This window comes from Theobroma cacao, chromosome 9, assembly GCF_000208745.1.
Source record: "Theobroma cacao cultivar B97-61/B2 chromosome 9, Criollo_cocoa_genome_V2, whole genome shotgun sequence".
NCBI classification, from domain to species: domain Eukaryota; kingdom Viridiplantae; phylum Streptophyta; class Magnoliopsida; order Malvales; family Malvaceae; genus Theobroma; species Theobroma cacao.
This window is the reverse complement of record NC_030858.1, coordinates 174,903-200,595: the sequence shown is the minus strand read 5'-3', so window position 1 is coordinate 200,595 and position 25,693 is coordinate 174,903. Positions and strand designations below refer to the sequence as shown.

The 25,693-nt window shown below is 37.1% G+C and overlaps 6 protein-coding genes and 1 non-coding gene across 11 annotated transcripts; 2 read left to right on the top strand and 5 right to left on the bottom strand.

Moving 5' to 3' along the window:
- Positions 28–9,901, top strand: LOC18587583 (L-arabinokinase). Of its 2 annotated transcripts, none has more exons than XM_007011454.2 (30): positions 28–214; positions 342–525; positions 616–723; positions 903–971; positions 1,174–1,257; positions 1,434–1,510; positions 1,682–1,748; positions 2,133–2,190; positions 2,291–2,358; positions 2,458–2,520; positions 3,059–3,112; positions 3,232–3,334; positions 3,416–3,525; positions 3,657–3,776; positions 4,271–4,327; positions 4,834–5,006; positions 5,090–5,258; positions 5,727–5,810; positions 5,965–6,090; positions 6,361–6,491; positions 6,564–6,645; positions 7,134–7,221; positions 7,677–7,720; positions 7,829–7,924; positions 8,013–8,089; positions 8,420–8,620; positions 8,767–8,932; positions 9,039–9,110; positions 9,206–9,409; positions 9,504–9,901. In XM_007011454.2, the coding sequence occupies exons 2-30, from the start codon at positions 421–423 to the stop codon at positions 9,627–9,629; spliced, it is 2,982 nt and encodes a 993-aa protein (XP_007011516.2). In that variant the 5' UTR covers positions 28–214; positions 342–420; the 3' UTR covers positions 9,630–9,901. The 2 variants fall into 2 exon arrangements, with proteins under 2 accessions (XP_007011516.2, XP_017982886.1); XM_018127397.1 differs by having other exon boundaries at positions 28–242.
- LOC18587582 (protein AIG2) lies at positions 9,920–11,547 on the bottom strand. Its single transcript, XM_007011453.2, has 5 exons — positions 11,281–11,547; positions 11,120–11,192; positions 10,956–11,048; positions 10,640–10,723; positions 9,920–10,183 (listed from the first exon to the last, which is right to left on the bottom strand). Exons 1-5 carry the CDS (start codon positions 11,430–11,432, stop codon positions 10,052–10,054), a joined length of 534 nt encoding a protein of 177 aa, XP_007011515.2. The 5' UTR covers positions 11,433–11,547; the 3' UTR covers positions 9,920–10,051.
- On the bottom strand, positions 11,898–15,074 carry LOC18587581 (proteasome subunit beta type-6). Its single transcript, XM_007011451.2, has 8 exons — positions 14,767–15,074; positions 14,580–14,656; positions 14,438–14,493; positions 13,843–13,915; positions 13,412–13,523; positions 12,528–12,601; positions 12,324–12,398; positions 11,898–12,230 (listed from the first exon to the last, which is right to left on the bottom strand). The coding sequence occupies exons 1-8, from the start codon at positions 14,873–14,875 to the stop codon at positions 12,099–12,101; spliced, it is 708 nt and encodes a 235-aa protein (XP_007011513.1). The 5' UTR covers positions 14,876–15,074; the 3' UTR covers positions 11,898–12,098.
- On the bottom strand, positions 15,479–18,450 carry LOC18587580 (gamma-glutamylcyclotransferase 2-1). Its single transcript, XM_018126495.1, has 9 exons — positions 18,115–18,450; positions 17,246–17,367; positions 17,073–17,149; positions 16,780–16,836; positions 16,534–16,590; positions 16,392–16,432; positions 16,205–16,276; positions 16,023–16,102; positions 15,479–15,906 (listed from the first exon to the last, which is right to left on the bottom strand). The coding sequence occupies exons 2-9, from the start codon at positions 17,352–17,354 to the stop codon at positions 15,722–15,724; spliced, it is 678 nt and encodes a 225-aa protein (XP_017981984.1). The 5' UTR covers positions 17,355–17,367; positions 18,115–18,450; the 3' UTR covers positions 15,479–15,721.
- Positions 20,399–22,694, top strand: LOC18587579 (trihelix transcription factor ASR3). Its single transcript, XM_018126757.1, is given in 2 exon segments — positions 20,399–21,031; positions 22,383–22,694. Coding segments are annotated over 2 exon segments (714 nt in total). The 5' UTR covers positions 20,399–20,554; the 3' UTR covers positions 22,620–22,694.
- Positions 22,549–25,398, bottom strand: LOC18587578. Of its 4 annotated transcripts, none has more exons than XM_018127359.1 (4): positions 24,259–25,398; positions 23,749–24,038; positions 23,503–23,621; positions 22,549–22,908 (listed from the first exon to the last, which is right to left on the bottom strand). In XM_018127359.1, exons 1-3 carry the CDS (start codon positions 25,168–25,170, stop codon positions 23,534–23,536), a joined length of 1,290 nt encoding a protein of 429 aa, XP_017982848.1. In that variant the 5' UTR covers positions 25,171–25,398; the 3' UTR covers positions 22,549–22,908; positions 23,503–23,533. The 4 variants fall into 4 exon arrangements, with proteins under 4 accessions (XP_017982848.1, XP_017982845.1, XP_017982847.1 ...); XM_018127356.1 differs by having other exon boundaries at positions 23,738–24,038; positions 24,259–25,395; XM_018127358.1 differs by lacking the exon at positions 22,549–22,908 and having other exon boundaries at positions 23,184–23,621; positions 24,259–25,397.
- Positions 22,834–22,906, bottom strand: TRNAR-ACG. Its single transcript has one exon. It is a non-coding gene; the product is annotated as a tRNA-Arg (tRNA).

Below are 25,693 nucleotides of genomic sequence, written 5' to 3'. Positions count from 1 at the left end.
GCTGAGAAAAAAAGGGAAGAAAACGATCGGAAGTTGTGGCATATTGAAAGTGTTTTGACGATGAATAAGAAAAAGTAAAAAAAAAAGAAAAATATTTGAAAAAAAAAAAAAACCGATAGAGATATGAGAATCGGAAAATCCGTGAAAGAGATATTATTTTTACCGCATACAACAAATATGGTAAAAAAGTAAATCCGTCTTTCTCCTGAAATGTGTGAGTCGTTACGTCATATCTTTATCCGGTGTGTAATGTATGCTGTTTCCACTTTTCTATGATTTTACGTCTCTGCATGATAGGTTTGATTTTCGATTTGATTTTGGTTGAGACTTTCTTTAAATAGGGAAAGAGCATTCGTATTCTTTAGAGGGGTGAGATTTGATCAAATAATTTAGACGAGCAGAGAAAGAAAGAGTTGCAATATGAGGATTGAAGAGAATGGAGTAGAGTGTGCATCCATCAAGCACCTCGTCTTTGCTTACTATGTCACTGGTCATGGCTTCGGCCACGCCACTCGTGTTGTTGAGGTTTTTTCCTTTTTCCTTTTCAAATTCTGCGTAACGGTTGATCCAGGCGAGTCCGCTGATCACTTACGGCTGTCAATTGATATCTTGTAGGTTGTTCGGAATCTGATTGTGGCGGGGCATGATGTGCACGTCGTCACCGGTGCACCTGACTTTGTTTTCACTTCTGAAATTCAGTCCCCTCGCCTCTTCCTTCGCAAGGTTTTCTAATTACTCAATTTTTTGCCTTTCATGTTCTTATCATCGTATTGTATTATACAGTATATAATAAAAAACAATACAGATGAATATGTTAAGAATTAGACAACTCCTTCAACAATTGTGAAAATTATGTTCTGCTCCGTTATACTAATCTATGGTTCTCCCTATGAAAACATCAGCTAGTTTTAGACTGTGGAGCAGTTCAGGCAGATGCATTGACCGTGGATCGTCTTGCCTCCCTGCAGAAGGTATTTCAAACTTTCAATTTTATTTTTTATTGTTTATAGAACATAATGTTATAGTCCATCATTCTTTTCCTTCAATTCCATATCACTCTGAAAATTATTTAACAAATCTACAATTTTATATCCCCTCCCTCCTTGTTTGTACTTTTTTAAGTTGGGGTTTTTGTAATATTTTATAATTCGATTTATTTTTTTTATATTTTAGTATTCAGAAACAGCTGTGCAACCTCGGGATTCTATTTTGGCTACCGAAGTCGAGTGGCTCAACTCCATCAAAGCCGACTTACTGGTTTGTACTTTGAAGTTCATTCACTTATCAGTGTTTGAATCGAATTGGCACATGGAATCTTTCATATCACTATGTTAATAAGCAAAATGGAAAAGAGATGTAAAATTGTGTATTGTGGTAGCTAATATTTAACATGCCTTCCAAATTAAAACCAAGCTTTTGGTGAATGGAAACAGGTTTCAGATGTTGTTCCAGTTGCATGCCGTGCAGCAGCTGAAGCTGGAATTCGCTCAGTCTGTGTTACCAACTTCAGGTGACATTCTTTTCAAGGAACAAGTACACCTTTGTATAAACTAAATCTGTTTCAAACCCTTCATCCCTGATAATATGTTTTGAGTACCAGACGTTTTTGACCCTTGTGAAATGGTCAGAGCCTAAAATTTTATTGTCTGCATTTTTAATCTGTACCCATCTATGGTTGCAGCTGGGACTTCATTTATGCAGAGTATGTAATGGCTGCTGGATATCATCACCGTTCAATAGTTTGGCAGGTGATTAATATATTCCACTTGTTTGATGCATATATTCTATGATCATGGTTTTCTGCTTTGGTTCCTCTTTTCTGTTATGAGGAAGTTTTTTCCAGCTGCTAATTAGGTGTTTTTCCACTGAACTTTTTTGGCTTTAGTTCTGCATAGAGATATTCCTATTAAGAGATTACCATCTTGTGAATAGTAGAGAAATTTAAATCACATACTAAAACACGTCATTCAAGTTTTTGTATACAGTTGGTTGCTTTTAGGTCAATAACACCTTTAAAACATGTTTGCATTACTGATTGTTTGAATTCCAGACAAAAGAGTTGAAGTGTGAAATTTCTGTGACAATTATTTCAAAGTTTGTGATTGTGCTAATCTCTTTAGACCTTGATGCAGATAGCAGAGGATTATTCACATTGTGAGTTTCTCATCCGTCTCCCAGGATATTGTCCAAGTATGTATACAGACATCATTTCCTATGTTTTCATTTAGACCTTGATTATATATTTTTTGAAGTCTAATAATTGGTGTCTGATTGTCCCTTATTTTCACAGTGCCTGCTTTCCGTGATGTTATTGATGTACCTCTAGTTGTAAGGAGATTGCACAAATCTCGCAAGGAGGTTGGTACAAGGCAGTAACAATACCTTTTACATTAGATAATTTACATCTTGATCTATGTTTTCAAAGGATTGCTCTTTTTCCCTTCCTATTGGATCTAGGTGAGAAAGGAACTTGGAATTGGCGAGGATGTAAAGCTAGTTATTCTTAACTTTGGTGGACAGGTAAGTAAATTTATCAATTCAAGATAGTTTTCTCTAATTTTATTTGGACTATTTGGTGTAAACATCTATGCATGGGAACTTTTGGTGGAATTATATTTTGGCTTCTTCTCTCTTGGAGTTGAACTACATAATTTTTACCTTTATGCGTGTTTCTTAATCATTTTTTTGTTGTGACTTGGCTGGTGAGATCTTTTATCAGACGCCCATAAACATGAAGTATCATTTTTTTTGAATGATCATATTCAAATAATTGCTAAAGGAGTTGTTGGCAGTTCAGATATTGTTCAATTGTGCAAATAGTTTAACAGCTGAACACATTAAGTGCTTTTTATTTTCTGGATCAGTATACGAACTTGATATGCAGGAATTTAGCTATTAACCTGACTATCAATTAACGTAGAATACATTTATCATGTTAAAACTAGAGTAATCTAACAAGTGAAATTTGTTAGATAGTGTATTGTATGACATGTTGATGTGTCGACAGATGACTGTTTGATTGAAAAGTAAACGTATTTACTCAGTTGCTTACATGCAGCCTGCAGGGTGGAAGTTGAAGGAGGAGTATTTACCTTCTGGTTGGCTGTGCCTGGTATCTTGAATACTGCTTACATCTTTTGGCTGCACATTCAATTGTCTCTACGAATTGCTCTGATATAATCATACTGTCTGGCTTGATGTGGTAATCTTCAATATTGTTCTATGATCCAGGTTTGTGGTGCTTCTGATACCCAGGAGCTTCCACCTAATTTTATAAAGCTTCCAAAAGATGCATACACACCTGATCTTATAGCGGCATCTGACTGTATGCTTGGTTAGTAAAAAATTTTTTCTTGATGCAAAACTGTATTAGATGAGTGATAAGTAATATTCAATAAGATCTTCATTGTCTCAGGAAAAATTGGATATGGTACTGTCAGTGAAGCCTTGGCATATAAGTTACCTTTTGTCTTTGTACGAAGAGATTACTTCAATGAGGAGCCCTTCTTAAGAAATATGCTTGAGGTACCTTTCTTTTCATCACTTTTTTTGTTTAACTCACCTCTACATATTTATATCCTTATTAATTATCAAGAACTTTGAATAAATGAGAAATAATCAAGAATTAGATTAAGATATTATTATCTTCTACACAGTTTTATCAAAGTGGTGTTGAGATGATTAGGAGGGATTTACTCACTGGTCATTGGAAACCCTATCTTGAACGTGCAATCAGTTTAAAACCATGCTATGAGGGAGGCATCAATGGTGGTGAGGTATCTTTTTACTTTTTCTTGAGTTTTACTAATTTTCTAAACATGTTGCATATGCATCTGAGAGCTTTTAGTTATGCAATTATAAACAAGAAGACCAGTGCATGGCAATTAATCTGCTTTTTAACTTATAAATTTTATTGATAGGAAAGTCTACAACTCACTTAAAAATGATCAATTGGAGCATGCAGTGGGGAGATGAAGGCTAAAATATGAACCTTAAACTCTAGATATTTATATCCATTCCATGGAACGATCACCAACATTTTTGTATGACTTAAAAAACATTAAATTTACTGACATATCGACTGTTAGAAATAGAAATCCTTTTATTCATTTCAGTATTTTGATTGCATTGGTTGTTATCCGGTGAAGGGGGGGAAGGGGGGGGAGAGAAAGGGGTGGGTTAGGTTGGAGGAAAATTCTAGGTTTAATTACTAATATTGCCTAAAAATAATAATCTGGGGTAACTTGCTGATGTCATGTTAAAATTTTAGGTGGCAGCTCACATCTTGCAGGAGACAGCTATTGGCAAGAACTATGCTTCAGATAAGGTACATCATAATTGCTAGAACTCTGAACCTCGTTGTTATAGCCCCAAAAGAAACATCATACCTTATGTTGTTCATATTTCTTAGGAATACTAGAATAGAGGAATTGTGAAAAAATTCTAAGTTGAGAAGTTTTTCTTTCTCCTGCGGTTTTAAAGGAGAGATGTATTTCATGATTGTGCATGCATGTCAGAAGGGATGTTGTGTTATGGTGATGTAAGTGGCACTTTGTGGTTACAATTCTAAGAAAATAAGCAGAAACTAAATCATATTGACTACGAAGGCAATTCTTGTGGCTGAGATTGCCTTTCATGGAGTCAAATTTATATACTCTGGAACAGCAGAGTTATATTGGCATAATGCAGATAGGTACCAGCACTCATGATAAGCTAGTACAGCTTTTAAAAGTTGCTGCTTAGAATAGCCATCTAAACTGGTAATTCAAAATGTGTTTTAAGCAACTTTTGTTTCCCTCAAATGCTATCTGATTCATTTATTGCCTTATATAGTTGAGTGGTGCTAGAAGGTTGCGTGATGCCATAATTCTTGGGTATCAACTGCAAAGGGTCCCTGGAAGAGATGTCAGCATTCCTGAATGGTATACAAATGCTGAAAATGAACTTGGTTTAAGTACTGGATCGCCAACTTGTAAGATGAGTGAGAGCAACTCGATCACAGATTTGTGAGTTTTATCTATCTTAATTAGTAGTGATGATAAAGATGGATTCAATTGTCATTCTTTGACACATTTTGTTTCTTTTGTAGATGCACTGAAGACTTTGAAATTCTTCATGGAGATCTTCAAGGTCTTTCAGATACAATGAGTTTCCTAAATGGCTTGGTAGAACTTGACAATGTTTATGTTTCTGAAAAGAATAGTGAGAAGCGCCAGATGCGTGAACGAAAGGCTGCTGCTGGGCTTTTTAATTGGGAGGTTATGCTCATTCTAACTAAAATTTATTCATTTTACAATTTCAACAAAATTTTCCTATCCTGTATATGCCTTCCTGATTGCATTATTAGCAACTGTCTCCAATGATGATTTTACATGATGTATTTTTTTATAAATTTTTTTGAGCTAGGAACATGTGAAAAATAATGTATTCTTGTATAGTCGTAGCATCTATCAGTTGGATTTTTAACCTGCGTATTAGACTTTTCATGCCATTGAGCAAAAAAGTTCTATTTCATGCATTATATAAACACTGGATGGACATAAACAGTTGTTGCTTGTTTCAATCTTGTCACTTTTCAGTGTGGAAGGACGGACAGTTTCATTTTAGGCTAAGTAACTGTTTTTCTACTGAGCTTTCAAAACTGGAACGTGCTTCAGGCAAGAGTCGTGTTTAACTTTGAGACAGGCTTCAGGTTGTTGATTGCTTTATGTGTTATTTTTGTACAGGAGGATGTCTTTGTGACTAGGGCACCTGGAAGGTTGGATGTTATGGGAGGCATTGCAGACTACTCAGGCAGCCTAGTATTGCAGGTTAGATTTTTCTTTCTCCAGTTCTTACAGTTACTCTCTTATATGTGTGCCATTCTGTAGAATTTCGGTTTGTTTCTTGCCGCATGATTTATTAATGTATCCCAATGGAATTAATTCTAATCTTTTCTCCTCTTAACCATTTCTTCTCTGACAGATGCCTATAAGGGAAGCCTGCCATGTAGCAGTGCAAAGGAATCATCCAAGTAAACACAGGCTTTGGAAACATGCACTTGCTCGGCAGAATGCAAAAGGACAAGGACCAATGCCTGTCTTGCAAATTGTATATATCATTAGTTGAATAACTTGTTTCTCACCAACATGGACTGAATAATTTTCTTGTTTTCTGAGGGAATGATGCTGGCATGTTAAATAAAACAGATCTTAATCTTCCTTGCAAATGAATAGCCAAATTATGTGCTGGAAATCTTCACATTAGGCTTAAATCCTATCAAACAAAGTTCTTATCGGATAAGAAAAAGAATATACATGTATTTTTAAATAAAAATGCTGTACTAGTTGCATATTGCTAAGCTCCAATTGGTTGTATCAGGTATCATATGGTTCAGAGTTGAGCAATCGTGGCCCAACTTTTGACATGGATTTAGCTGACTTTATGGAAGGAGAGCAACCGATTTCATATGAGAAGGCAAAAAAATACTTCGCCCAAGATCCGTCCCAAAAGTGGGTCCTTCTTCTTGCTTGATTTATCCATCTTTGTTACGTTATATACTAATTATGTGTTTCATATATCAGGTGGGCAGCATATGTTGCTGGGACAATTTTGGTTTTGATGAAAGAATTAGGTGTACGCTTTGAGGATAGTATCAGCATGCTGGTAAGAGGGTGCTTTCTTCATTGTGTATACTGTTGTTGAATTGATATCTACCCCTTGGAATTCTCTTATGCTGCTGCTGTTGCCAACTTTTCTTTCTCTGTTTCTCCACATTCAACTATCTTTTTTATTAATTTGATTAATGTTTGACAGGGCTGCTTACATATAGCTTGTAATTTCATAACTTCAAGTTTACTTGAGATATGTAAAACTGTACTACTATTTTAATAGAAAAGAAATACATGAAGTATTGATGGAGCTGCTTATATGTTGTGTACTCAATAGAAAAAAAGGAAAGAAACGAATGCACAAAGTAGCATGGCATATGAAAGCGTTCATTAAGTATGTTGATCTATGAAGTGTGAATTTGCTTTGTTTTTGTATGAAATTAATTTTACAAGTTATTTAATCTGATAAATTCCGACATCTCTCTGTTATATATCACAAACACTGCTGCTGTTGTCTAGATAATTACTTTCAGCTATTTACAGGTCTCTTCTGCAGTTCCAGAAGGCAAAGGTGTCTCTTCTTCCGCCTCTGTGGAAGTTGCTAGCATGTCAGCTATTGCTGCTGCTCATGGTATTTCTAACATTCTCATTTCCCTTGCATAACTTCTCTGCTGTTTATTACATTTCCTCAGTCCTGTTTCTACATATTACAAAACTGGTTGTGTTTTTAGTTGGAAAGCAGTAGTTTGTTATGAGATACATGAGGACTATAACTACATAGAGATAAATGAATGAAGTCTTTCAGAAGAATTGGAATCTTTGAAGAGAGGATGGCTACTTTAAGAAAATAGATTTTGGAGTATGCAATGCTTCATAATATAAACTGTTCAATCAGTGAAATAATTGGAAAATTTGAAGCTTTTCTGTTTAATTACTAATCTTTTTCTCTAACCCTGATCATCTTGTTTATGTTTAGATCATATAAAAAAGCAGTCTTTCCTAGAGTTAGACCATTTACAGGCAGATAGAGTTAATCTTTATTTTGGAGTGAGATTTTATTTAGACCTTCATTTACATACTTTGCAGGATTGAGCATCAGTCCAAGAGATCTTGCCCTGCTCTGCCAAAAGGTATTGTAGTCGGGTGCCATCCTCCAATTAATATCTTCTTCTTACATTCCAGAAGAGATGCTTCAGGTATATATGTTGCTTTGCTTATTTCTTTGAGTTGTTTTTTAGGTGGAGAATCACATTGTAGGAGCTCCATGTGGTGTTATGGACCAAATGACTTCAGCCTGTGGTGAAGCAAATAAACTACTTGCAATGGTTTGCCAGGTAATCATCATTGCTGCTGCAGAGTAAATCTATGCAGAAGTTCCTTTGCTGGTTAACTGACATTCAAATCAATGGTTGTCTTATGCAGCCTGCTGAGATAGTTGGACTTGTAGCAATTCCCAGTCATATCCGATTTTGGGGAATTGATTCAGGAATACGGCACAGGTATTGGGTCCATAAATGCTCTGTCCTTTCTTTTTTGTAATTTTGCTGAGCTTGTAGTAGTAATGGACATTGTTTACAGTGCATGCTTGTTTTCTTGGCTAATTATGCTGAGTTGAAAATTTGACTATACTAAGACAAAGTTAGTCACCCTTCATATTTCACTCTAAAACATGCATAAAGTCGAATTCCTTCCAGTTATTCATGATCTTTTAATTACTCTAAAGCTTTTAATGGTTCTCACTAACTTCAGTAGCTATGGACCTACCTTTTCCTTGCTATAGTAATTCGCATTTCTTATTTGTTGGATTTTTTTTTTTTTTAATGCGGCAGTGTTGGAGGTGCAGACTATGGTTCTGTTAGAGTAGGAGCCTTCATGGGCCGAAAGATGATAAAAGCTATAGCATCTACTAAATTGTCTCAATCACTGTCGACTGCTAATGGGGTATCTCCTGATGAATTGGACAATGATGGATTGGAATTACTTGAAGCTGAAGCTGCATTAGATTATTTATGCAACTTGACACCTCACAGGTAATGGTGTTTTATAAGGCTTTCTCTTTTGTAGATGTTGCTACCTTGAATTAATTCGAGAGTGAAGAAGCTATTTTTGTGGACAACTAGCAGTGTTGTTATGACTTAAGAAAACTTTGTCGTTTTGAGTTGGTCTTATGCTACAGATATGAAGCTCTTTATGCGAAGCTACTTCCTGAATCAATGATTGGTGATACATTTTTGGAGAAGTATAGTGATCATGGTGATACAGTTACAGTAATTGATAAGAAACGAACGTATGCAGTGACAGCTGCCGCTAAGCATCCTGTGTATGAAAATTTCAGGGTCAAGGTTTGTGATTTGACCTTGAGATGTTTGTGGGTGATATGCATGCATGCATACTTTGTTATGACACATGTTTTTCCCTTACCAACTATTCGCTTGCTTTTACGTGTAGGCCTTCAAGGCACTGCTGACGTCAGAATCTTCAGATGAGCAGCTGACGGCACTTGGGGAACTGTTGTACCAGGTATAGGCAAAAGTTTTTTAAAATAATTGTTGAAGGAAAGTGCGTGTTTAGTGGATGCGAAAGGTGTTAATTTGAAACCACATTTGCAATTGCAGTGCCACTACAGCTATAGTGCGTGCGGACTGGGGTCTGATGGGACAGATAGACTAGTGGAGTTGGTGCAGGAAATGCAGCACTGTAAATTAGGTAAAGGTGAAGATGGAACTTTGTATGGAGCTAAAATTACAGGCGGGGGTTCGGGTGGAACAGTGTGTGTGATTGGCAGGAACTCACTGGGAAGCAGCCAACACATTCTGGAGGTAACTAGTGTTGAACAACAATAGTAGAGTAATCCTTTTCTAGTACTATTATATATAGTAAGATAATGAGTTGCAAATTTGTGCATCGTTTCAGATTCAGCAGAGGTACAAAAGAGCAACGGGGTATTTGCCGTTTATATTTGAAGGGTCATCCCCTGGTGCGGGCAAGTTTGGGCATTTGAGAATTCGCCGCCGCCTCCCCCCGAAATTGTCCGCCTAATAAATTCATTTATTATGGGATTAAATTTAGAATCTTTAAAATAAAAAAATCTTTCCCACAGAGACAGACACATGTTTATGAGTAAATTGTCAACATGTTTTGGACCTTTTTATAGTTGCAATTGGTTTAGGCTGATGAAAAAGTGCGGTCTAGCTTCAGGTATGAAATAAGAAATGTAATTGTTTGGGCAGCCAGCCTTCCAAATGTAAGGATATGCCTTTGAGCTGCTATTTTTCATTTTAATCTCAACCAGATATCATCCCTTCCCCCCAGTGATAACATCTTTCCTCTTTCACAAAAATAATGACGGTAATATTTATATCTTCCGTCTGCATTATTCATGCAAAAGCAAAACAAACTACAATAGCCGGCAGCAATGGAGGACAATAGAATATCCTTACATTCGGAAAAAAGAATGCATGTCACTTTTCAGCATCTTGGTGATAGAAGGATTCATAAGTGGCCACTCTTGGCTTTGATTCCGGCAGCTCCAGTTCTTCCATAAATCCACTAGTCATCTTCATAAAGCTTTCCTTATGAGCTCCTTCCCATTCCTTTTTAACACATGCAACAAACACAATAATTCACTACTTATTCACAAATTGCAAAGGAAACTATGTTTCACTGAATTTGGGGCAATCACATTAGCCTCTTCTTACCTGCCCTGCTTAAGTGATTGCTACATCGGATTTTCATTTTTTGACAATATGTTTACAGTTTTCTGGGGTAACATCAGGATGAAGGTCATCTGAACAATCACACACTGCTACCTCCTCTTCAAAAACATCAAACTAACACACTAGACTAGAATGCCAAAGGGCCATTCTATTTACCAACATAGCAGCTTGGAAGGAATTAAGGAACATGAAGCTGTGTGGACCTTGAAAATTTATGGATGAAAATTTATAGTATTATTGCATAGTAAAATCTCAAATCACACTCCATCCATCTCTGGTGTCAATTATTAGCAGACTGTATTGAAGAGTAGCGAAGAAGAAAACTGAAAATACCTCAAAGTCCCAGTGTCCATACAAGTTGGGATCATTTGCGTTGGACCAGACATAAGCGTGAGCTTGCAATTTATCGGAACTTTCCTGCATAATGCAACGACAGACAGTCTTCAATTTTATTTTTAATTAGCAGCACCGCAGATTGCACAGAATTTCTGTTCTGAAAACAAGAAGAAATGCAATAAATTTTCTTTTTTAATGAAGAAGGGTGTGTTTTGGAGTTGGCAATGGGCGTATGATGAATCAAGATATGAGCAATAGGAAGGAAGGTGAAAGAAAGCAAACAAGGTGAGAAAGATGTAAAAGACAGACTGACCAGCGAGGAGACCTCAACGAGGGACCTTTGGTACTCAACATCCTCAAATTCATCCAGAATATGCAATTCAGGATCCGTGATTCCAAACAACACCTGAAGAGGAATTTTAAGACTGAAATTGTGTTTCTTGGATACAAGAGAAAAAGAAAAGGAATGGGAGACACCTTGCCAATAACTTGATGGTTTTGGACAGGGAGAATAGCCGGATACACGCGTCCTTTAATGCTAAATCTATGGCTGCACAGCACGCAAACAAATTGTGAAAAAGCAGGGGGAAGAAGAAGAAAGGAATTGAGGGGAGGGGAGGGGAGGGAAGAAAACGAACAAGCCATTGAGAAGAGCAGCGGAGGAAAGGGGGACTCGATTCAAGAGGACGCGAACCACATCATCTGCTAATAGGCTTCCATATACGAATACGTTGTGCGCTGCTGCTGCACTCGCACTCGGACTCGCACTCGCCATCGCCATAGCACTCATCCTCTCTTCTCTTTCCGCGCTCTTTGGATGATTAATTAGATTAGATTATTTGTTTATAAAATGAAAATCCTCTTCTCTCCTCTCCACCTTTGGGCTTTGGATCCCTGCCAAGTGCCAACCTGCTCTTAACCGCAACATCAGAGCCCAAATACTAATATTTTACTATACAATTAAATCAATATTTGTTTGCTGTCCTTTTTCGTTTTCTCTTCTTGTGAGAAGATTCAAGTATAAATTAATTAATTAATTAAAACTTGTTTGTTTTCTTGAACTAACCTCTTTGTTTGTTTATAAGTGTAAAACCCAGTACAGGTCTAAGCCCATAGGCAGTCTTTTATGGCAACTCACTCTTGTGAATTTCATATCATATCAACAGTAAACACTGTACTGCCTGTGAATCGTGAACGATATCCAAAAGCAGTGAAGTCATCCCATCTCTTCTTTTGCCCCAAACATCGTTACCGGTACGCAAACATCACATCTATAATAAAATAAGCTCCCACAACATCCAAACATATTTCATCAACCAATAAAACTGCATTCCGAGTCAACCCACAGTTACATCATTGTTTTTCAACTCAACTAAAAACATAAGAAGAAATAAGCAGTCCGCAGTGAGACAAATCTAGCGCAGTGAGACACCATCTAAGAGATGAGTCCCCTTGATTAAATATTCATTGGTTCAGGACTCGATGAGTTCAGTATATCCAGTAACGAATTCTGAGGCTCCAATTCCTCATGCCACAGTGGAAGTTTGTCACCAGGGTAGAAGTTCCTCGTCACTCCTTCAGAGTTGATCTGCAACACAAAATACAAAGCAAGGTTAGATGCTGTACACACTTCAAACTACCCGCGCAAGTATCATTCAGTTAGAGGTGTGAAATCTCTTACAATGACAGTGCGAACAACACCCCCACTAGCACCATCACGAGCAATGGCAAGGGAAACTGCCTTAACCACTAGTTGCTGCAATGAAATTCCATAAAACAATTAACAACGAATCTATGGTCAACCAACCAATAAGAACTATCCATATAATTTGTTAAAAGAAAACATGAAACATATGACTGTCAATCTTGACTAAAACAAATGTACCTCAGCTTCATCCTTTGTCATTCCTTCCTTCCATGCCTGATCAAAAAACCCATATAGGTAACTGGACCCAGATCCTGTGCAATGCACGTCAAACCAAATGAGATAGTAGCCCACGTCATACTTTTAGCCACACTCCCAATACTTTAGGTTGTCAATAGTAGAAACTCGGTGATCTAGAATTTTGAGTAACTGACTATATAATACTTTTACAGAAGCAAAAACTGTTATTGTTGAAACAAAATGATAAAAGATTAGGTTGAAGCCTTTGCAAACAGGAATTACAGCCAAATACACCATTTCAACAAAATTTAATTGACCCTCAATAAGCGTAGAGATTATGAGATGATTTGGAAATTGATTCCTGAAAGTTAATGAACTATTAACACTAAGCAAATCATTAGTCATCAGGGCAAAACAACCTAATTTGAAAAAAAAATAGTTAAATATAATTTCATCAGTTAACTTATTATGCGAAGACTTCACATATTTTGCCACTGACTCACTGCTTTCAAATTATATGAGCAACAATATCAGCCAAAATCTCTGAAAGTTACATGACTACATTGAACCTTTAGGGTTAACACCTAATTTCTCAAGCTGAATGAAGGTAATAAAAAGGCCAACCAACAGTCTGAGCAATATGCAGATAGTAGGTAGAGAAACCTCTAGCTGAACAAGACTATATACATGTCAACTCTATAAAAACACATGCATGTCTATAAATGTAACTACAATACTCGATGATGCTAGCCAGCATTTCACCAGAACGAACCAAAAAGCTATGTACGGTACCATACCACTGGAAAACATAAACAGGAACCAAGCCTAATTCCTGAAATTGGAGGGAAAGGATACATAAAGTTCAAGAGAAGAGAATAGCATACCTCCAATAGCAAAAGGCTGCTCAATCAGTGTTCCACCAAGAGGAATTCCATATATTTTACCACCTTCGTACTTATCCCACCCACCAACAATAAGGCCAGTCTCAAGCATGTTCTGCTCAAGATAAATAGAACTGAGTCAAGCATATAAACATGAATTATAGGAAAAAGATAAAAGATCACCATTTGCTCCTAGAAATATAAATCCAGCAGACAATTGCAGCAAAAGTACAGTATGATTCCAGTGAGTGTAAGTGCTGACAAATTGTACATAAAAAACCTGTACAATAGGGAGGGGTGTACAAATAGACACTAAATTTATCATCCAAAGTAACATTGGGGAAAAAAGGGAAGGAATAAATAGAATGGAAAAGGAAAAATGGACGAAGATTGACAAAATAGTCAAGCAAATTTTGTAAACGGTAAGCTCAAACCTTGTTATTGTAGGATAGTAGCCTGATAAGGTTTGCAGCAACTTTGACAGTTGCAGGCTGCCCTAGCTGTATCCTGCGGTACAGGGAGAAAAAAAGAAAAGAGAAAAGCTGTTAAACAATCACTCATACTGGAAGTTCGAAACTAGAATCTCATATAGAGTGATAACAAGAAGTGCCAACAGAATAATACCCCAAGAATCACCTATCACGTAAACATAACAGAAAAAGATCAAAGCAATTTGTAGATACGGTGTGCAAAGTGCTGAAGCTAATTGGTATATACAAGTTGTAAGGAATAGCAAGGTAATTGTGTGGAAATGAGACGAGACGTTGGTTTTGGAACTGCAACTAGAGTTACCTAGGTGAAGGACTAGATTATGTTGAGGGCCATCATAAATGGGTCAAAAATTTTGAGTTTTGACTGTTGAAATGTTGCCATTGAAGCTCCTTAAGCATTAGAATTAGTAAAGTCAGAATCTCAAATGGCAACAAACTTTTACTGGAGCAGATAGATTGACAGAGTCTTTGCAAAGGGCAAAATAGCAAAGCAAATAATAAGTAGTAAATGAGAGGCAAAGCATAAGAAAGAACTGACGTATGTTGATGAAGGAAATAGCGGACATAGTCGGAAACAATCTGGGAATCGGCAGCCTGCAAACAGGACAATCACATCTAAAAATCCACAAATAAAATTTGTGAAGGGGAATAAAGGGAGTGAGTAGAAAAATAAGAATTACGGATCCAGAGCGGCAAACGTAGACATTCTCAGTGAGCTGCGTAATTTTGTCAGATGCCCGGTTAGCAACATACATCCCTAATCGATCAAAATAACAAACAAAAACCCTTGTTTAGAAATTCAAATACCTAATTTTACAATTTTTTGAAACAAAAAGAAAAAACCAGAGAGAGAGAGGAATAGCGTACCGGTGCTGGTACGAGAGTCGGCGCCGAGGACGACACCGCCGTTGTAGGTGACTCCGATGATGGTTGTGCCCATGGAGTGAGGGGCGTTGAGGTTCATATTCAGATCCATTTGGTTGGTATTCGTAATTGGCGTTGGCTTTCACGCTCAGCTATGCTACAAACTATTTAAAGAGCTTTTACCTACAGAGAAAGAGAAGAGAAGAGACGAATGAAGATGCGTTTGTTCTTTTTCTACTCGCCTGACTTGTCTCTCAAGTCTTTTTGCGGGGGGAGATACGTATGTACTAACATACACAGCATGCTCACTCAAACTAAAATTATATATATATATATATATATATATATATATATATATTATTTAAAACTTAATAACAAGTGACGATATTTCCATAATTAAAATTCACATTATTGCCGCATCAAATTAATATTGTTTATGTGAGAGATATGTGGCTACTTGTTGGTAATTATTTGCTTCATCATGTCAAATAATTAATTATACTTTTATGCTTTATTTACTTATTTCATTCACGCATACATGCATAGATAGGATAGGCCATGGGGCATATTGATCCTTTTTTATGTCCTTGCAAAGAAGACGCATTCATTATATTTTTCTTTTCAATTTATCTCTGTATGCATCATTGGCAACTTGAAAAGAATCAAGTAAAGAAGGCAATCTTCAATGAATAGTGCATAGTGGGTAATCTTGAAAGAGCTCAAAACGCATCTAAACATAAAGAGGAGTAGTATTATTTTCTTTGATTAGAAAACTGAAATAAACGCACATTACAAGTTTAAACCTACTACATCCTTTCTCTCGTGTCTTCACCACAATAAAGCTCAACGTATAAGGTTAACCCGGTAACAATAATGGGATAACTCTTCTCCTAGAGTCATTTTTGGGTTAGCATTAGCAAGGTTCGCCCTTCTAGTTACTGATACTTCGTGCAAAAACCTAGGAATCCATCGCAACAGCTTCCGGAAGCAGACGCAACTGCATTGATGGGAGGGGGGTCTGGGATTTAAGCGGCATCTGAGGCGGCCCCACTAGCTTCTTCTCCTTGGAAATTCCTTTCCCCAATGTTCCCAGTACCTTCCTCACTTCATTTGCCAGCTCTATGACCATGTCATCCTCATGACCTGTTTACACAAATCCCAAATTTTTCCATTTGGTCATTCAACATATTCGTCTCAATATCTGCATTCATACAGTTATGACACATTCCTGCTCAGTGCCAAGGGGACAAATGACTCACCTATATCAAACATGGCCTTCTCCAGCAGGAAAAGATAATCCCTATTGTTTCCACAGGGTCCAACAGCAGTTGCAATTTGCCTGAAAACGTAACAAGCATATTTAACAATAAAACTCTAAACAAAAACTTCATCAAAAGGTCAGAGGTAACAATGGAAGGATCAGAGTATGCCTTTACTATACCTAGCCATTTCGTCCAATGGAGCAGGCCCCAGGTAATACTTGTTTGAAACTTTGTCTGGAGTAGATGTGAAACTGCATAGACAGTAACATCATTTTTAAGAAAATTATGCACACAAAAGACTATTTTTGCATCCACATATTATAATTGGAAAAATGATGTGATGTACTGATAAGCAGGGCAACTTACACAATAACTCCAGTTAGAGCAGGCTGCAGAGGATCTCCTTCCTGATTGAAAGCAATCAAATATAAATAAAAGTAAGGGAAAAAGACAAACACCGAGAGATAACCAATTCCAATTACTAGAGAAATAGAAAACTCAATCTTACCTTGTAAAAGTCCACAAGGGTCTTTTGATCATATTCGCATTCTCTCCGCTCCAAGTACTACAAATTGAAGATAACATCAATTTTGTTTCTAAATAATGTGCAAATTAATTCAAACAAAGAACATCTAAAAATAAGAATAGTAAAATGAAACAAACGAGCATTAGATTTTAAGTGCCTCTAAAATCGTCCTTCTATAACATAAAATATAAATAGCAATACAGCACCGTGAAGTGTAAAGTGAGATACCTCCATTGCTGCCCTTTCCTTTTCAGGACTGCCCCGAACACAATAAGCAGCACCCCACTGAAAAAGATATTAAAGAGTTAGCAAACAAAGAAAACATGCAGCTCTTAATAAGACTACTAATAACAAGCAATAGTAATCAACAGACAAATCACAGTATCCTGATCTCTTGCTCTATGACTGCCTCTCATAATCAGCAACAAATGCAAGTATATCAGAAGGTAACAATCAAAGGCATAAACTTGATAACTAGTAGATTATATGACATGAAAGAGTTGCTGCCAGCTGCTACTTACACAAACGGCTCCTTCAATGAGCTCCAAGGTGCAAGTCCTTGCAGGATTTTCAGGTGTACCTCTGTGATCAATGCATGCTGTCATATGGAATAAAGATGATTAAGCAGTAAAATAATATATAAGGCAAACATTGACAACAAGAGAATGTTGTAGCATATGAATAAAATACTTACCAAGGTCGAAAACACGCCTGTAATCCTTGATGAAGCCTATGACTTTCTCATCGTACTCAAACCCAGGGTTCCACACCAGTGAACCATAACCAAATACCCAGAAAACCATAGTTGTAAAACTCCTGAGAAATGAAGTTGATACCGTTAATTCTTCATCATAGAATGAGATGAAAACAAAAACATGTGTCACAATATGACAAACAATGACAACAAATCTTTTTTATGGATTGGTCAATGTACAAGTTGTGGCAAGGCAATGTCTTTGGGAGCTCATTTTGATAGCAAAGACTAAGAGAATAAGTGTTGTTGGTCATGATTTTATGAATCGCTGCAGTCATTGTCATACTCATCCAAGCCCAACAAATGTAAGCAAGTTACAAATATAGTGTTGGCCCCAGTTGAGTCAGAATCACAGGAGAAGAGAAGGAATCATAGCTCAACCTATCTACCCGCGCTCAAAAAACTGTCCTCAAATTCCAAATCACGACTAAGAAAACTTAAACAGGCAGGCAGGGCAAAAGCAAGAAAACTAATAATACTAGAAAAAAGAAAAAGAAAGAGAAAAAGGGGGAAATTAAAATGTAAGAGGGCGAAAGAAAATTGCAAGAAGAGAAGGTGAAAATCAAAACCAGGTTTGTTGTTATTGTTCCCTCTTTATTGAGTACCCCAACAATGGCAGATATATGCCACTTGTAGTATTTTTTACTTTTTATTTTTTTAAGAAAAGGTAATAAAAACACAATGAAAGAATGCGGGAATACATTCCACGATGAAGTAAAAACAAAAAAAAAAACCAAAGAAAAGGATGTTTGGGGTCCTTAATTCTTGTTAGCATAAGAGAGAAACGAAAAAGAGGAGAGAGGACTTACAAGAAGATGTATAGATAGATATGAAGGAGAGAATGCGTTGCCTGGATCTGAAAACAGCAAGCGAGGACGGTGGCGGCAGGCAACTTCAGAGGAGAAACAGAGAGACAATGCTGGGCTTTGAGATTAAGATTGTCCTGCTTTGCGTCTCCCTTCTCCCTTTCTTTCTCTCTGCGTTTCTGGGGTCTGTGTATGGTTTGCAAAGGCCGAAAGAGGAAGAAAGAGGAGAAGAGGAGGTGGAGGAGGCGAGTTGCACTGGGACACTATTTATAGCTGCCAAAACCAGACCGAAACTCAAACTGGGCCTCAACTATCAACAATACCTTGCCAGTTGCAACAACAATATTATTATTATTATTATTATTATTATTATTTAATTGTCTTAGATATGTATATGCTGCTGCCATTTTGCCATCGCCATGCCATCCACTTATGGATCCTCTTGTCCCATATTATATAGTATGTACCATATCATCTGTTTCTTTTCCCTTTTTTTTTGGGTGGATTTACATAACTTGCGAGGTATATTTTTGGTGAAATACATAATATAAGTATAATTGAAAAATGTGAAATAAGGTATGCATGTCATGGTCATGCTGGTATGGATAATAAATGCGTGGGACTGATGTTTATAGATGCATTGAACCTGGACAAATTGTAGCTAGTAGTAGTAACAGGCAAGCGCGGTATCGTTTTCCGCGTGGAAATCGCATAGGATACGAGTTTTAAGGAGAAACTGTAGCATAACTGAAGTTGAGCATCAGAAACCTGTGATGAAAGTCAAACAAAAAACTTAAAGGCAAAGCAGCACCAAAATCCTACTCGTGGAGTTTGGATTCATTGAATGTAGACACCTAAGGTTGGGAGAGGATTAGGTGATTTGCCAAATCCAAACATCCGTCCACTGCCGGAAGCTGGAATTCGATTGCCCAATGGTCAGTCAAACTTTTACTTTTCTTTTCTGGAATTCCAATCCCAATAAATTGGACTTTTGTTCAAAGCTCAAACTTGAATATGGGCCGAAGACCGCTGTTTTGGTCAATTCAAAGGCCTACTTACCCCAAGCCCACGGAGGTTTTTATTTATTTATTTATTTCTTGAATAAATTATAAATAAAAACAAAAAAAATTCAGTCAAAACGTGAAACATTGCTCAACCTGGATTCGCTTTTGGACCGTCGCTTTCCCTTGCTACAAATCGTAATGCAAATGAAATGACGATAATATTGCTTCCTGAATCCTTCAACAGATGAAGAATGGGTCTCAGCAGGGGCGCAGCCTCCGCATGTGATGGGGGGTCAAAACTTTAAAATTTTTTTCTATAACATATAAAATTTTTTAAATGTTTTTATATATTCTATTACTAACTCTCTCAAAATAATATTTTATTTAATAATTAATATAAATAATAAAATAATTTTACTTATCTCACTTAACTTTAAATTTTTTAATTTATATTTATTTATTTATTTATTTATATATTATAAATTTTATAAGTATTCTTTCTCAAATTTCTATAAATCATTAACTATATATTTTTTTTTGTTATATAATATGTGGTATCTACTTTCTACTTGTCATATTTGTTTATATTATATAAATATTATTTTTTATTATTTTATTATTTAAAATTAATAAATTATTATATAATTTTTAAATATAAATTATAATATTATATTATTATTTAAAATTTTATTAACGTATTTGCTTTTATTANAGAAATTAACTTGAGTATATTTTTTTTATATACTTTACATTTTTCGTTTAGTTAAAATAAAATTTTTTTGAATATATAGTATTTAAATAATTTTAATTATATAAATTTTTAATCTTATTTTATTTTAATTATTATATTTATAATATAATTATATTTTTATTATTGATTGAATTTAATATATTATTTTTTTAAAATTTTTAATTCTTATTTAACTTATTTAACCCTTCAGATAAAATTTGGCTAGCCTAGACCCTGGGTCTCAGCCTCCCACCATGTTACTTCTTCTCCCCGTCTCTATCGCCAGCCAAAGGGCTGTGCTTTCCAGGTATTTGTTTATATTGTTTTTCTTTTTTTTCCCTTTTAATCTGCTACAGTCTTAGCTTTCATTTACAGTGACCTTGTACCAACTCCTTTCTCTTTCCTCATTTCGTTTGTGTATAAATGTGAGTCAAATTAGAGAATTTCTGGACCCTATATGCCTTAATTTCTCACTTGGCCAAGCTAGATGGCTGCTACTGCTAGGTTCTGCACGTAGCTCAAATTGAATAATCCATGCCAAAGGGTCAAAATTTTTCTTTTATTTCCAGTTTGTTTATGAATTTATTACCAGTTGCCATCAGTATCTTGTCTAGCCTCTTAGACAGGCAGACCCTCCTTTTTTCTGATTTTTGTTTTTTTTCCTAACCATCCACTGCCGCTTTTCTTAAACTAGGCGAGCAAAATAAAGATGGAGCATAAAGATGACATCCCATCACGCTCTTCAGGCATTCGACGAACACGTTCCGAGGAATCTGCACACTGGGTTGCACAGCATCTGCTCATTCTTGTCAATGAGATTGCTGCTATTGAGGCCGATTGTTCAAATGCTTAGTCTTCCTTTCAGAAATGGAAAATTATAGTGGAAAATTGCAATGCTTTGGGTGTGCCACACTCTTCAAATCAGTGCCGCAGGAAGTGGAGCTTGTTGCTTCAGGACTACACCAAGATCAAGCGTTGGGAGTCACAGTCAGCACTATGTGATTCGTACTGGTCTTTGGGTGGTCAAAGGAGAAAAGAATACGAACTTCTAGAAAATTTTGACCAAGATCTGTTTAAAGCCATCAATGATGTTGTTAGATTGCTGGAGGAGAAATCAGGTACTGACCGAGACAGTGATCCAGAAGCCCAGGATGATATGGTTGAAATAACTGCAGAGCTAGGTATGGTTTATCCTTACTGTACAAACATGCTCTTAGTTTAGTCTCTTGAATGTATGTAACTTCTAATGTGGTTTCCGACCAGATTGCTTGCTTACTTGTCTTCAGTATCACCATCAATCCTACTTGTGGATTGTGTAAAGTTCAACTTTTACTCTGGTGAAGGTCACACTGCATTGCTATACTGATGGGATTTTCTGCTTCTTTAGTTCCTTATTTCGTTCTGCAAAGTCCATTGAAGAATATTATGTTGGTATCTATCTCATTCATTGCGTGGTAATTATTAGGAGCCCATTATCAGCTTTGCTTAAATATTTTTCATGTCTTACAATGGAAATGCTTTGTTAGTATTGAACCGCATCAACCACAAAGAAGACTAGCTTTTTCATTAAAAGCTTTCTACTATTGTGTGACTTAGACAGTTGAGTTCTTGTTCATGCATGAATGCTCTTTAATTTTTGGATTTTCATGAAGGATTCCTTTCAATGGAACTCTTTTTCTTTTCTTTTTTTTTTTCTGTAAGTCTATTTATATGGATGGTATCTGGTCTAACTGACCTGAGTCATTTTCACTGCAAAAAACTTAATTGGCTAGTCTTGACATAGAACTTTTACGTATTACTTTACTAGGGTCTCCATTTTCTTCTTTCAACTAAAAGTTAGTATACTAATTATTTGTTGTTTATCCATTGAAACCTATTACACCATTTTCCTACTGTGATCTGTTTTCTCCGCTTCTCTTTTGCAATTGGTCTTGTCATTTTATCTGTTTATTTACTACTACAACTGTCAAAGCAGTGCTTTAGGAAATAGAATATATCTTTGTACATTATTGAATTTGTAGTGGGTTGTGATAAATATGAATAGTTCAGCTTTCGGAAATCAAATTGTTCAAGCTATTGTCAGATTGTCCATAGGCCTAGCATTGTGATGTTTGCATTTGATACAGTGATGGTCTCCAATGGCTTTTTTCTGCCTTTTGTCATCTTCATGATATTTTTGTAACCAACCATAATTGCTCTTCAGTGAAATGTGCTTGTGCCAATGGAGGAATGAGAATATGAATAGTTTGCTGGAACCTTTGACGTTGAACTTGTAACATGTGGCACTTTTATTATTTGGTCTTATCAGGGCCCAGGAAGCAAAGGAGACAGTTAATTCCTTAGAGAAGCCATGCTGAAGCAAAGCCCCACAAACGTTGGGCAGTCGAAAAGCCGAAGAAAATTCATGTGGTGGAACAACTTCGGGAAAGCTGTGCTGAAGAAAAGCCTCAGAGAAGCGAAGCAGAAGAAGGAACTTGGAGAATCGAGGCAGGAGAAAATCCTGAAATGAGCTACATGGGCATAAAACATATGTTTAGTGTAGAAGAAAAGGAGCAGATTATGGTGGCAAGACTTGTGAGAAGGCAGAGCAGATCCATGCCGTAGTTGAGGAAAATTTTACAGAGAATGCTGACCATTCAGCTGCTGATGTGAAGAATGTTGAGGAGTTCCGGACAGATTTTATAAGACGTCAAGGGGACAAGCTTGTTGCATGCTTGGGAGACATTTTAAGCACTCTCAATCAGTTTTCAGAACTTGTCCAGGAATGTGAATGATTGGCCCTAAAGAGATATATTTGTAAACTTCCTTTCTATTGAGGGTGCAATTTCAAGCATATGGTTTATCATTGACTACCAACTTGAATGAGTCATAGTGATACATTTCAACATGCGAGCCTTGAATGAGGCCTGCCTGCTTCCATTATCCAATTCATTGCATGGCAGCCATGGCCATTTCCAAAGATCAAAAACTCAAGACATAGCAGCCAACCGACTCCACTGGGGATCGAACCCAGAATCTCTGGTTCCGTAGACCAGCGCCTTATCCATTGGGCCATGGAGTCTCCTGGAATGTTCGACAACTTTTCAATATTGAAAATTGACTGAATGGCTCATACTAATGCTACCATGTTGCAGGGAAACATAGAAAAAAAATAAAATATAAAAAAGAAAGAAGAAATGAAGAAGGAGCTGGAACAAGTGGGGAAATCTTTAAAATTTGAAGAACAGGTAGCTTCTGGCCCAGAAGCAAAGCTTTTTGTACTTACAACAGCTCAATATTCAATTCTAAAGATTGGATTGATTAACCCAGACAAGAATTGTGATTGGTAACAATAAGAATGAAACGGAAGGTGATGGTTTGGATTTTTATTTTTCATCAGTTTCTATCCATAGTAATTGAGTAGCAAATTGCCCGTATGGATTAAGTCAAGACGAACGTAAATGAAACTAGTTTAGTTCTACTTCTACACAGAAATTGCATATGGAGCATTTTTATGTTGACATGAGCTATTTAATATATATATACATATATATATATATATTGTGATATTTCGATCCTCTCCATTCGTATGTTCAGAGACATATACATAATATGGTTTTTGGTGTTGGCAGTGAGTAGTAACTAGTAAACACTGGGATTCTAAGACAAAACAACAACCTTACTGAGAATCCACATCACCAAAGAGAACTCAAATGCAAAGAGAGTGTGAAGCAATCCACGATCCAGAGCATATCCGAATAGCGTGATCCCTCGGTTGTTGTGTTGCAAATATAACACTGCATCCAAAACCAATAGAATAGTCCTTAATGTCTTGTATATGATTAATCTACCAAATAATTAATTAATGCAGAGTGAGATATAACTAACTATGGAAGCTGGATGAGAAACCGACCTAAAGCTTGCCTGGTTTGGAAGTTGGATGGATGTTGTGCGGAAAGCCTGATGAGTGTATCTGATGAAGAGTCGGAGTCGCTTTCATCGTTGCATTTAGATATAGATGCTTGCGGGGTCACGTCGGTATCTGGGTTATGGAGTTTCCCCTGCTGCTGCTGCCCTAATCCTGCGAGACTACTTATAATAATGCTCATATGCCATCTGGTTGCTACCGAAGCCATTCCTTGGGCTCTATGTGTCATTCTCGCCGCACCCAACAAGCACAAGAAGAAGCCGCTCTGTTGCACGGCTGAACAAACCTGCACCACCACCAATTTCATCATAAACACTACTAGTAATTCATTTCCCCAACAAGACATATACATATATACCTATCGATCGACCGGTAACAAGTTGCTTATTAGTTATAATTTCTTACAAAAATATGAAGAGGCCAAGAGAAATTATATATGGAGCGCTGCTTCTCAGATTAATGTTACTACTGCCTACTGCTACATGGTAACTGGTATATACACTTACCAGGAGATCGCCAGAATTGAAAAAACTCTTTTCTGATTTTGAAGCCAAAACCATTAACAAAGCCGCGAACTGGCTCACGGTGATGACAACCAAGGACGCAATAATAAAGAAGCGATATCTATGACTGGTAACAGATAACTGTTTCCTGATCCTAACATGCTCCTGAAATATTTCCCCAGCATCACACCCTGACCCGGACCCCTCGAACATCTTGTGGAGCCCTTCAAACCTTAGTATCTGTAACTCGCAAGTCAACCGAAACAGCACGCAGACGAGCAGAAACACACCCGTCCTGTAAACCCATGACCCCAGCACCAACACAAACATTATGGAGTTCAGTGGGAATCCGGACCTAACATAAGGCAGCGATATCTTTACGGTGGAGAAGAATATGATCTTATGCGCAACTTGGACAAAAAAAGAGGGTAGAAGTATGCAAGCAAGGTAACGAAACGCCTTGTCCAGCTCCCGAGTGTATCCACGTCTGACAAAGGTGGTATCTTGTTGCAGGGCGTCGAGAAACAAGAGTTGCCTCAAACCATATCTTCTGAAGAAGCAGCATAAGTTGAAAAAGCCCAAGAAAGCCAAGCCTGACTCAGGAAACTGAACCAGGAGGTTGAAGGCGGTGGTGTCTGTAGCTAATGAAGAGGATGGGACTTGAACCGAGAGGGAGCTTATGATAGGCACAAAAACGGTGAGGGAGACAAACATGAGATAGGATATGAATTTGCCTAGGCGTGAGGAGTGGTCTAGTGCACACCACTTGAGGCTTATTCTGAAGCGGCGCAACTCATCGCAGAGCAAGGACTTTGATCTAGAATACGATGGTTGGAGTAGCAAGGGTACGTTCAAATAACTAGTCTCATTGCCATGGCCAGCATCGCATGCGGGACAATTGGCGGAGGGCTCCATTGTATTTGTTGGGTTGAGTACTTGCTAGCTGCTGTGGGGTTTTGATATAACTATTCCTTGGGAGACACGGGGTTGGCTTTAATGCAACTTTTTATAAGTGCAAAGCATACGTAAAACTTGCAAGGGATGGGTCAAGGAGTCTGTGATGCAGGGAAGCTTTTATGGTTATGAAGAAAGCAACATGTTTAACTGCTTTGCAGCTGCCGGGGGTAGGCGTAGCATCTAGGTTGGGAACTTTATCTCACAGTAATACGTGCGTACAGTTGCAGGGAAACAAGTTAAGTTGTAAAGCGGAAAAACCGAAAGGGCAATGCAAACTTTGTCCCGTGAATTGTTTTGGCCACTCATGCAAGGGAAGAATAAAGGTGCCGCTACTTGCTATGCCCATTGCCAAGGCTTTTGCTTAACAAGCCATGTCATTATCATATTCCTTTCTTCAATTCCCAGAAGTATCTAACATAACATATGGCAGATTAAAGTGATTAATTAATGAGGTTTGAAAATATTGTTGTTCCTTATATAT